The sequence below is a fragment of the Grampus griseus genome (assembly GCF_964374135.1).
Source record: "Grampus griseus genome assembly, chromosome: 21".
Classification (NCBI taxonomy): Eukaryota; Metazoa; Chordata; class Mammalia; order Artiodactyla; family Delphinidae; genus Grampus; species Grampus griseus.
In genome coordinates this window covers 11567857-11580468 of record NC_139015.1, presented here as the reverse complement: position 1 = coordinate 11580468, position 12612 = coordinate 11567857, and the positions used below count along the sequence as shown (strand labels likewise).

At 42.7% G+C, this 12612-nt stretch overlaps 1 protein-coding gene across 7 annotated transcripts in view; it reads left to right on the top strand.

The window, feature by feature from the left end:
- Window positions 1–12612, top strand: part of FBXO25 (F-box protein 25) — a 55863-nt gene that overhangs the window by 13879 nt on the left and 29372 nt on the right. For all 7 annotated transcript variants that reach the window (XR_014298452.1, XR_014298453.1, XR_014298454.1 and 4 more), the window contains exons 3-4: window positions 9883–9986; window positions 10914–10963. Coding sequence is in view for 4 of the 7 variants with exons in the window: in XM_082680578.1 (XP_082536704.1) it covers window positions 9883–9986; window positions 10914–10963 (154 nt within the window). In the remaining 3 variants the exon portion in view is untranslated. The remainder of the gene's footprint in view (window positions 1–9882; window positions 9987–10913; window positions 10964–12612) is intronic.

Below are 12612 nucleotides of genomic sequence, written 5' to 3'. Positions count from 1 at the left end.
TTCTCCTTTGAATTCTTCTTTGGCCCATTGGTTGTTCATTAACATGTGTTTAATCTACACATATTTGTGCATTTTCCAGTCTTTGTCTTGTAATTGCTTTCTTGTTTCATATCATCAGGGTCAGAAATGTGCTTGATATAATTTCAGTCTTTTTTAAATTTATTGAGACTTGTTTTGTGGCCTTATAATATGATCCATCCTGGAGAATGTTTCCTGTGCTCTTGAGAAGAATGTGTATTCTCTTGTTTTTGGATGGAATGTTCTATATATGTCTGTTAAGTCCATGTGGTCTAATATGTCATTTAAGTCACCTCCTATTGTTGTATTGCTGTCTATTTCTCCTTTTAGGTCTGTTAATATTTGCTTTATTTATTTAGGTGTTCCTCTGTTTACAAATGTTATATCCTCTTGTTGGGTTGATCTGCTTATCATTATATAATGACCTCCTTTGTCTCTTATTAGAGTCTTTGTCTTAAAGTCTATTTTGTCTATTTCTGATGTAAGTTTAGCTACCCCAGTTTTCTTTTGGTTTTCATTTGCCTGGACTATCTTTTTCCACTCCTTCACTTTCTGTCTTAGTGTGTCCTTGCATCTGAAGTGAGTGTCTTGTAGGCAGCATATATATTGGTCTTGTTTTTTTAATCCATGCAGCCACTGTGTCTTTCAGTTGGAGAATTTAGTCCATTTACATTTAATGTAAATATTGATTGGTATGTACTTATTGCCATTTTGTTAATTTCTGGCTGTTTTGTAATTCCTTTGTTCCTTTCTTCTTCTCTTGTTTACTTCCTTTGTGGTTTGATGACTTTCTTTAGTGGTATGCTTAGTTCCCTGTGTCTTTATCTTTTGTGTATCTACTATAGATTTTTGCTTCGTGGTTACCACAAGCCTTACATAAAACAACTTGTATTTGTAATAGTCTGTTTTAAGTTGATAACATCTTATGTTTTGAATGTATTCTAAAGCTACATTTTTACTCTCCCTCCACGTTTTATATTTTTGGTGTTGATTTACATCTTTCTATGTTGTGTATCCATTAACAAATTATTGTAGTCATAGTTATTTTTACTACTAATATTTTTGTTTTTTAACCTACATACTGTCTTTATGAGTGATTAACCCACTGCCTTTACATTAGATTATTCTTAATTTTACTATATTTTTACCTTTACAAGTGAGATTTGTACTTTCATGTTTCCCTCTTTGTATTTAGCACCCTTTCATTTCGGCTTAAAGGCATCCCTTTAATATTTCTTGTAGGGCTGTTCTAGTCATAATGAACTCCTTTAACTTTTGCTTCTCTGGAAAATTCTTTATTTCTTCTCAATTCTGAAGGACAGTTTACTGAGTAGAGTATTCTTGGTTGGTAGTTTGTTTTTTTTTTTTTTTTTTTTTCCAGCACTTTGACTATATTGTTCCACTTCCTTCTGGCCTACAGAGTTGCTACTGAAAAATCTGCTGATATTCTTATGGAGATTCCCTTGTATGTAAGGAATTGTTTTTCTCTTGCTGCTTTTAAGACTCTTCTCTTGTTTTTAACTTTTGACACTTTAATTATAATGTATCTTGGTGTGGCTTTCTTTGGGTTCATCTTATTTGGAACTCTCTGAGCTTCCTGGATCTGAATGTGTGTTTCTTTCTCCAGGTTAGGGAAGTTTTCAGCCATTATTTCTTCAAGTAAGTTTTCTGCCTCTTTCTCTCTTCTCCTCTGGGACCCCTGTAATGTGAATGTTGGTCTGCTTGATGTTGTCCCAGAATGCCTTAAGGTATCTTCATTCTTTTTTCTTTTGGCTGCTCTGATTGGGTGAGTTCCACTCCCCGTCTTTGAGTCACTGATATTTTCTTCTGCTTCATTTAGTCTGCTTTGAAACCCCTCTGTTGTATTTTTCAGTTCAGTTATTGTATTCTTCTGCTTTGTGACATCTATTAGGTACTCTTATATTTTCTATCTCTTTGTTGAAATTCTTATTTTGTTCATCATTTATCCTTCTCCAAAGCTCAGTGAGCATCTTCATGACCATTATTTTGAACCCTTTATCAGGTAAATTACTTATTTCCATTTTATTAAGGTTTTTTTCCCTGAGGTTTTATCTCGTTCTTTCATTTGGAACATAGTCCTCTGTTTCTTCATTTTCCTTGACTCTCTGTGTTGGTTTCTGTGCATTAGATAAAACAGCCACCTCCTCCAGTCTTGAAGGAGTGGCCTGGTGTAGGAGATGAACCTTACTGTTCAACCCTGCCCCAGCTCTTGGTTGTCTCTCAAACCTCTGTGATTGTCCAATCAGCCTACTTTATTTTTAGTCTCTCTCAGTAGTTGAGGGTGTGCCAAGACCTGTCAGTGTCGCAAAGGGGAGTATATCAGTTGTTACCTAGATTCAAGCTGGATTGGAAGCCAGACCCTGAGGCAGCAGCTTTTGAAGTATGCACGTATACCTCTCAGGGGAAGACTGGGAGGTGGGCTTTTCTGTCGGTTTCCTCTGAGTTGAGCCCTGGGGTAGCCAGTTAAGAATGGTTTCCTTCTCTGCTATTGTCCTATTGAACCCATGAACACAGCGCCACTGGCCACAGAGCCAGGCTATCAAGGGTTGGGTTCTCTGGGCAGCAGCCATGACGGTCCGCGTACCAGATGTGTGCATTGTTCCTCACTCAGAGATGCTGATGACCCACAGTGGGGCAGGGAGAGAGTATGAATGTGGCGCCTGCCAGGCTCCTGTCTCTAGAGAGGGTTGCAGTCAGCCCCCAGATGAGTATTTCATTAGCACCCTGCCCCTCCGGCCATAGCTGAAGGTAAACTGACAGGCCTCTTTCACAGGGAGGCTGGTGCATTTGGGGCTGAGGTCTCTGTACTGTGTTCTGGAGGCAGCTGGTGGAGAGCTCTCACTGGATGTCTGGGGGCTTGTCTCTCAGATGCAGGTCTTAAAAGTTGGGATGCTGATGTGGGTTCATGTCCCTCACTCCTCAGAGAGAAGCTCCAGGCTGGGAGTTCCCTCCCGACTCTGGGCAGCCCCTCGGGGCTGAGGTTTGTGGTGAGATGTGTCAGGGCCTCTCCTACCCACTTAAATGTGTTGTTTTCTTGTTCAGCTGATGTGTAGGGGTGCTCTGCTGGTTTGGGGGTTTTCCCCAGGGAAAACTGTTCGATATGTAGCTGTCAATTCTGTGTGTCTGCGAGGAGGTGAGTTTGGGGTCCTCCTTTGTCACCATCTTGAACTGGACCAGAGGCAGTTTTCATGAGGCTTTATAATTTGTTTTAATATCAGGTAGGACTAGACTTCTCCCACTGCTGTTCTTGTTCTGAATTGTCTCCTAATTCTTCCTCACTTTCTTCTTAAATGAACTTTGTATTTAACTAGCTCTAAGGGAAAAATCTGATACTTTTTTATTGGTTAAATTTATATTTTTAAAAAACTTGTTTCATTTCTTCCCATTTATTTACAAAGAGTTTTACAAAATAGCCTTTTACAATTTTTAAAATTTCTTGTCTGTGTTTGTAATTTTCTTCTTGTCATTAATTTTATATAGTGTACTTTCTCTGTTTTGTCTGATAAGATATCGAGTGGCTTATCTTGCTGGTTTGTTTTGTCCAGTGAACCAGCTTTGGGGCTTATTTTTCAGTTCTATTCTTTTACTATTTATTAATACCTGTTTTATCTTTTTTTTTAAAATTTATTTGGCTGTGCTGGGTCTTAGTTGCAGCACACAGGATCTTTTAGTTACGGCACACAGGATCTTTCAGTTACGGCACACAGGATCTTTTAGTTACGGCATGTGGAATCTAGTTCCCTGAGCAGAGATTGAACCCAGGCCCCCTGCACTGGGAGCGTGGAGCCTTAGACACTGGACCACCAGGGAAGGCCCCACCTGTTTTTATCTTTAACAATTCTGTCTTTTTGTTCACTTACTCTTTTTCTAGCTTTCAAGTTGTATGTTTATATTGTTTACTTTTTTATCGATATGTGTATTTAATGCTGTAAAGTTTCCTGTCACACTTGTCTTTCCTGGGTCCTGTACATGCTGATGTGTACTTCCCCATCCTTTTATATGTGTGCGTATTCGGTATGGTGTTTGTTTTGCTTTGTGAGCCAACCCCAAACACTTTTCCTTTAAAAGTGAGCCAACCCCCTTCACGCTTACTGCTCCGTTTGGCCTCAGTTCCCTGAAATTAATGTTTTGGATGTACAGTACACGTTTGCATCTGTATCTGTCTTTATTTATGTTCACCTCTCTCATACACACAACAGAGAGTCTGGCCCCTTGTGTTTTATTTGCTTTTACTCTTTTGATATTTAGGAAGTTTTTTACCTCTTATTTTCACCTTTATGCTAATACCTTTGTGTAGTATCCTTGGTTTCTTCTTTTTGAACACTGACTGTTGGCTCCGTACAGTGTGTAATATTGCAGTTAGCTGCTGACCTGTCTCCCCTGCCCTCCCCTACCTTGTTAGTCATTGTTCTCTGCTATGTGTCTTATAGCCATCACTTGCTGTGTCTTTTCTGTCATCATGGACCCTTCGTGTACGTGTAGAATCATGTAATTCTACAAGTACATACATGTTACTTGTTTAACACCAGCCTTCTTGCCTTTGCCTCTCTAGTCCTGGTGGCCTCCCGAGCTCATTCTGTAGTGGATTCTCCACTAATTTCCTGGTTGCCGTACTTCTCTGTTCATGCACATTCATAACGTTTGTTGCGACCTTTACCTTTAAGACTGGGTTTATCTAAATGGTAAATCCTTGACTCACTTGAGTATGTTAACTATGTCACCTGAACCCATTCCATTCCTGGCCTGTGATTCCTCCTACAGAACTGCTGTCAGGTCTTTGTGTCTTTCTCACGTTATGGACGTGCACTCTTAGAGTAAGCGGGAGCGTGACCGTCATGAGGTGCTCGGTGGGTCTGTCATTCAGGCAAGGCAGCAGGTTGGAGGCAAGCCATCAGAGCACGCCTGCGGGGCGTCGGTGGAATGCAGAGGGTGGCCGCTATGCCCTCGTGCCTTCCCGGCTCTCTCTCATGGAGTCTGCAGCTGCTGTGGTTGGACTTCTTACATGGCCCTTCTCCAAGAGAGCTCCCTCTGGAACCTCTGGAAGACGGTGTTCCCCTCGTCAAGTTGCATGGGGGTGTCCACTGCTTCTCCCGCTGGCAGAGCCGTGGGGCTGCCTGGGCCGCTGTCCACCTTGGTCTTCAGTATCCCATCCTGCCATCTGCCTGCTGCTGCCTTCATGCATCATGTCTGCATCAGATTCCTTAAGCATGTCACATGAGATGTTTAGGACAGAAGTGCTAATGCTAAAACCAGACAGGTTTTGCATTTTTTTTTAACTTAAAAAAAATTGGACCTTTTTTTTAATATCTTTTTTGAGAGAGAGGCTAATAATACACTGATGCAAAAGTGATTTTATATCAGGAAAACAAACGTGAACATTTGGCCAGCAGGAGAAAGTAATATAACCCTGACCCTTTGTGGGTAATGTGAGGATAAAAAGCTAAGTTTAATAGGTGACCGACATACAACTGAAAACAGTAACCTGGGACTGTTAGAGCAGAGACTGTGGCCCTGCTGGGAGAGAAGTTTCTTTCACCGAGAGAAACGCCCGTGGAAGTCAGCTTGGCAGTCAGTTACTGGTGACTGTGTCTGAGGGGTTCCTCTGTTTTGTTTTTTGGTAAAATGATCACATTTTGTTTGTAATGTTTACTTTGGCATGTTAAATATTTCACTTCGCTGAGTTTTTCTTCCCAGAGTCTCCTCTGTTTGTATGGGAGAATTGATAGCCCATATGTGCTTTCAAGAGCAATACCAACTGAAGTAATTTAAGAAGATAGAGAATTGTATTCGTTTTCTAGGGTTGCCATACTGAAAACCCAGTGGTATAAGACAACAGAAATTTTTTCCTTGCAGTGTGGAGGCCAGAAGTCCGAAATGCAGGTGTCAGCAGGGGTGGTCCCTTCTGGAGGCTCTTTGGGAGAATTTCTAGCTTCTGGGGTTGCCAGCAATGCTCGCTGTCCTTCAGCTCCAGTCTCTGCCTCTGCTGTCACTCGGCTGTTGTCCCTTGGCTGCTGTCACCCGCCATCCCCCGTGTCTCTCTTGTGTGGCCTCTCCCCATATAAGGTTTAGGGCCCATCTGGTTAATCCAGGATGATTTTGTCTTGAGATCCTTCATGTAATTATATCTGCAAAGACCTTCATATTCACAAGTTCCAGGGGTTAGGACTTAGACATATTTGAGGGGGCCACTATTTAACCCAACGCAGTAATAAATATTTCTGGTTTAGTACAGTTTTTAAGATTCTGATTTCAAGCAATTGGGTGGGGATGGATGCTGCAGTTTCCCCTCCTATGCAAAATCCTAGAAATGATTAAAAAAGGTATATATTATCTTAAATACTGTAAATATACATTGTACTTGAGAGAAAATGGGGGGCGCAACTCTCAGTGTCTTGGTGCACCCGAAAGGGTAAGGAGTCTGTGAGACACGCTTGCATGGTCTGTAGCCGAAGGGCTTCCGGGTGGGGAGAGTGTGGGGTGGGGATAGTGTGGGATGGTATTGCCAAGGAGGTGGCTGCAGCAGGGGGCTCCTCCCAGGGACAGCCACGGGGTATTTACTTGAGAAATGCAGTAGGAGCGACCGACAGAACACGTGCTGGGCATCCCTCCCTCCCCCAGGCCGTGGAGGTATCTGACGCCAGCACCGAGCAGTGATGTGGTCAGGGCAGCACTATAGGTGGCTGGGGTGCCCGCAGTTCCAGACCTGGGATACACACGGGCCAACAGCACAGCCCACCTATTCCCCATCTCTCCCTGAGGGCCAGGCAGGGGCACCCAGGCAGCAGTGCCTGCCCATCCCCCAGCTGGGGGTTAGTCCAGCAGGAGTCCCTGCCCTCTGGGCACCTTTAAGAGACATTGGATGCTGATGGGACCGCCCCAGAGAACTCATCCATGAAGAAACACTAATTACACAGATCACGGCAGGACTAAGTATCATCCTGAGACATTTACACCTGAAATGATAGCCGGTCTGGGATTTATGTCAAAATAATTGAAGTGAGTCCCCGGCCAAAAAATGGGTGGAGAGAGAGATGAGGTTAGATGGGTCATGAGTTGATGATTGTTGAATGATGAATTGCCACCCAGAATGGAGGGGAGGGTAGTAATGAGGTTAATTCCTTGTTTCTTACAGGCAGCTCAAAACAGAGGTATGTGCCTGGGTTTTTTGGTTTGGTTTGGTTTGAATTATAAAATTAGCAACCAGAACAAGTGAAGATAGAAATAATGAAAATTTACCCAGTACTCAGGCGTGAGATTGGCAAGGGAGACTTTTCATTTTATACTTGGTTTTGTTTTTTTTTATTAGCACAAATTACCTTTATAAATATTAAAATGTAAATCATTCACAAATGTTGGTAATTTTTCTTACTAATTACAAAACTTCTGTGACTTGTCTTACAACATTACAGTTACGAACTGCCGATTAACCATTTTCAAACCCGGAGGTTCACCCTCCCTTGTCTTATTTCCTAGAATTGGGTGGAAATGATTGGAAGGTGATAGCCCATCACAGAGTATTGTGCTGACCCGAGAAAGGTCTGGGGATGAAGCTTAAGACCATGTTATGTGACTCTTGAGAAAAATGTCACCAGTTGTCTAATGGGTCATCACTAGGGTGAGGATCCTAAGGTGGGAAAAGGTGAGGTCACCCTTGGACAGTGTTAAAAGCCGCAGGCTGACTTCAAGGCGTGAGTTAGGAGAAGAGAGTAACTTCTTTTCTTGGCCCTTGGTTATTTCTGTCAGGAGATTTTTTTTTTAATTGAAGTATAGTTGATTTACAATATTGTGTTAACTTCAGGTGTACAGCAGACTGATTCAGTTACACATATATCCGTACGTATCCTTTTTCTAATTATTTTCCACTATATGTTATTACAAGATAGTGAATACAGTTCCCTATGCTATACAGTAGGTCCTTGCTGTTTACCTGTATGTCAGGAGATGTTTTTGATGGTTCTTCTCCATACGTATCCTTGTCTTGGTTGGAAATGGACGTGGGGTGTGGAGAAGCCATGCACCTTTGGTGGGTTTATCAGAAAAACATTCCTGAGAGAGGGTGACGGGGTGCTGGTGGAGTGCCGAGCGGTGGGCGTGGAGGGCTGAGAGTGTCATCTTCGTAAGTCAACACGGTTGAAATGTATAGATGTCTGTGCTTCCTTCCTGTACGTCTGTCCCCGGGCCTGTTGCCTCCCTTCAGACGGCCCAGCCCTCCCAGGGCAGAGTCAGGGCAGAGCACACGTGGGCGCTTGCCCAGTGCCCCTCGCTTGCCTGGGCCTAGCCGGACACGGCTCCCTCTCTCAGGAGATACCGGGCAGCTCCCTCCTCTCCTGGTGCCTGGTTTCCTTTCTGTGATGCTGTTTCTGGAGAGCAGTGTACTTCTGCTTTCCCTTGATGCCTTTGTGATTGTAGTTGCAAAAGCTGTTCACATTTGAAATCTTCTACCTTCAGTGTTTGAATCAATGACAACAAACCAATGTGAGATACAGCCAGGATCAACCCATTTCTATGAATTGGTATTGTTTAACGCCTGCCACTGAATGTGAAGTTGTTTGTTTTTCCTAAATGCACTTTCGCTTGTCTTCATGATTTACGACTGTTGCCAGTGTTCTTTAAGTCTATTCTGATGGTGATAAATGGATTCATTTGGGAAAATCAGCTGTTTTGATTAAAAGTGAATACAGGTTAGTGGAAGGAGCTTGTGTACAATTTTCTTGTCAAAGAGTGGCGACGAGGCAGCCAGCAGGGTTACTCCCTTGGCTTTGAGTATCAGTCCCTGGCCCTCCGCTAGCCAGCTCGTCTCCACAGAGCCCCTGCTTGCTGTCAGACTGAAAACAATCCAGCTGTGAGTGTGCTGAAAATAAAAATTGTGTGCATCTTCAGTTTTGAGGGGGTGGACTGCTTTTTGCATAGTCTTATTTATTTTTTACTACAAGGAAGAAATTTTTTTTAAAAAATGTGTTCAAGTTGTTTAGTTATCACCTTATGATTTTATTTTATCCAAAAGAAAAAAATGGGAAAGCTTTGAATTAGATGTATTTAAGTGGAAAAAAGAAATGTTTTACTTCATCTGGCTTCAGTTAAGCGCCTTAACAGGTAGCATTAGTTGGTTGATGCTTTAGTAAAGAAATACAGTAGTAGTTCCAGTTAAGTCTTTGGAAGTATGGGGACAAAGAGAAGTGTTGAGTTTACTCAGCACTGGGTCAGGGATATAGCAGATCATTAGTATTAGGTATCATGTTGTCACATTAACTTTTTTCCAGAGTATAAACTATAAAACTATAAGTTTTAAAGTCTGAAAGTACCTTGGTTGAGCATTTCAAAATCCTTAGGCGATTCTAAAACTTGTGCATCACTTCCTGATACAGGATTCTGATAAGAACCAGGATAAATCTCAGGTTTCTCAAAACAAGCAAAAAACGTAGACATGGGGCTTCCCTGGTGGCGCAGTGTTTGAGAGTCCGCCTGCCGATGCAGGGGACACGGGTTCGTGCCCCGGTCTGGGAAGATCCCACATGCCGCAGAGCAGCTGGGCCCGTGAGCCATGGCCGCTGAGCCTGCGCGTCCGGAGCCTGTGCTCCGCAACGGGAGAGGCCACAACAGTGAGAAGCCCGCGTACCGCAAAAAGCAAACAAACAAACAGACAAACAAAAAAACGTAGACATTAGCCTTGTAATTTCAAACCTGTGATTTGTTGCTTTGAAAATTAAGGATTGCTTTCAGAATTTAACATGATTTTTATTCTGGGCTCCTGAATTGCAAACGAAATATTTCTTTTTAACAAAAGAAAATCCAGATGAAGAAACCCCTGTAAAAATATTTTAATAAAATGTATCTTTATTTCAGTATCTTAAATAGTGAAGATGAAGAAATATTCAATAATGAAGAGCATGAATATGCATCCAAAAAAAGGAAAAAGGACCATTTTAGAAATGACAAAAATACTCAGTGTAAGAACATTTTCATTAATAATTTCATATTTACTTGTTGAATATGTTGATAAATTGAATTGCATTGACAGTGCTGTCTTATGACGTAAATGCTGATACAGTTATATACGTAGCAGCACTGTATCCACAGTTGCCCACTGACTTAGTGGTCAGATATTTGCAGCTCAGCCATTTAGTTGAGTAAGTCATTAGTAAGATTTGCTACAATGAAACCAAAGACAGGAAAACCTACAAAACAGCCTCTGTGTCTGAATGTTGAATAGCAGTCCTGAATTCAGTTCCATTCACTCCCAAGCAGTGAGGCCGAACCTTAGGGACCTTGACATTGGGCTTTGGTGCAGGAGATGCTGCTGGTTCGGAGCAGAAGGTAGACATGGTCAAAACTGGAGCCATGCAGGCGGGACGGGGATGGGGAGGCTCTGAAAGGGCCCCTGTGCAGATGCCCAGACTTGAGTCCCTGAGACCCTGTTAGTGAATTCAGTCGTGCGCCCTCTGGAGGCTGCCGTGGACAACGTACTCGTGATCCTCAAAGCTCTGGAATGTGAGTTACTTGGAAAGTGTATTTAAATGGAACACCATACGGGGCCATGAAAGAGGAAGAGAACTTTTATTAGGGTGTATACCAAATGTACTTTTATAACCATTTGTGTTTGGATATGACTGCAGTCACTTGGTGACACTATTTTCTTCCAAGTTACCTAAACGTGGTACTGTCATAAATCATCTTTCACGTGAAGATGTTTCAGTACCTCTTAAACTGATATTAGGAAACGAAGCAATTCTGGTTGCATTTAGCCAAGTCAAAGCATCTCTTATCTATATGATGTCAGATAATTTTGTTAGCATGTGCCACTGTTGAAGTTCCTTAAAGTCTTCATTTTGTAATGATTCACCAGCTTTTAAAAACAAAGTTAATTTTTATTCTAGGTTTTTATCGTGAAAAATGGATCTATGTCCATAAAGAAAGCACAAGAGAAGTAAGTATTCTATTATAAATAAGAGTATGTTTTGTATTGTTACTGTTGAATATGTGATGTTACATTAAATTGTTTCTTTTGCAATATCACAGCTGTGTCCACATTCTAAGAGGTGAAAGCATAAGAGGGTCTTGAGACAGTGTTTCGTGTGTGTGGTGTATGTCAGTGCCCCGTAGGAATCTGAATCAGTGGAGGGCTGTTTCAGAAGAAGTATGGACCCCCAGGTACTTTGATATTTCCTCCCCTGCCCTCTCCAAAAGCTGTTCATAGTGAGCCTCTGGTACTAGTAGGGCTGTGTCTTGGCTCTCCTGTGTTTTGGGTTGGTGAGAACAGTTTGTAAACCCCTCATTTATTTTGTAGAGTAGTAGCTAAGGTGATGGTAGTTAAGCTGGAATCTGCGAAGAGCAGTTGAGCCCTGCCCGCCTTTCTTTTGCAAAAGTTCTGTTCGCCTCAACTCTGCAAGTTTCCTTTTTCTCTTGGTATCTGGAGAAGCTTGCTTCCATCTGTTGTCTGAGAAACTCTGCATTGGCCTTATTTTGCAACAATGGGGGAAAATATTCAGGGAGCAGTTGTTTAGCATGTATTATGTTAGCGTAAGTTAAGTGTTCCAGAAGTGTTAATAGTGGGTGTTCTGAAACCAGCCCAGCTTCCTAGAAGCTTAAGGATTAGATTCTGAGATAGAAAATTTATCCGACCTATTTGGCGATGGTTAACATTGTTAATGGGTATGAAACCACTCTAACCCGTAACATACACTCCAGTACACCATTGGAAGGTGTTTGGCAAATCTGACCTAGTTTGAGCTTATGAAAGACTGTTAGACATTTGGACTTCCCTGGTGGTGCAGTGGTTAAGAATCCACCTGCCAATGCAGGGGACACAGGTTCTAGCCCTGGTCCGGGAAAATCCCACATGCCACGGAGCAACTAAGCCCGTGCACTACAACTACTGAGCCTGTACTCTAGACCGTGAGCCACAACTACTGAGCCTGCGTGCCACAACTACTGAAGCCTGTGCGCCTAGAGCCTGTGCTCTGCATCAAGAGAAGCCACTGCAATGAGAAGCCCTTGCACTGCAACAAAGAGTAGCCCCTGCTCGCTGCAACTAGAGAGAGCCTGCGCGCAGCAATGAAGACCCAGTGCAGCCAAAAATAAATAAATAAAATAAATAAATTTATTTTTTAAAAAAAGAAAGAAAGACTGTTAGACATTTCATTTGCTGGGTGTCACCACACTGATTACAGAACAGAGGTCCAGCTTCGGCTGCACACGCGGCAGAGGGGGAGCTTGCGGTGAGTCTGCGGAGTGTTGCATGGGTCCTGGGAACCGGCACAGGCAGGCACAGGAAAGGGCCAGGACTCGGAGCTGGTCCCATCTCTCTCCGCATCACATCACGCCTTTGGTCTTCTCACCTGGGGCCCGCCAGGTGTTTGCTGCTTGGGTGCTTCAAACGTGTGATTTTATTTCCCCCCAAAGAAGAGGCTGTTGTGAGATGGGGGACTGCCTGGAAGGAACACCAGTGTTTGGAATTCTGTTCACTGAGAAAGAGAAGCTACTGGCTGTGATTGATTTCAGGTTGTGATTGATACCCAGTTAATCTTGGCTTCCTCCACAGCTCCCAGGAAAATAGTTTGTACTTAGTGGATATTC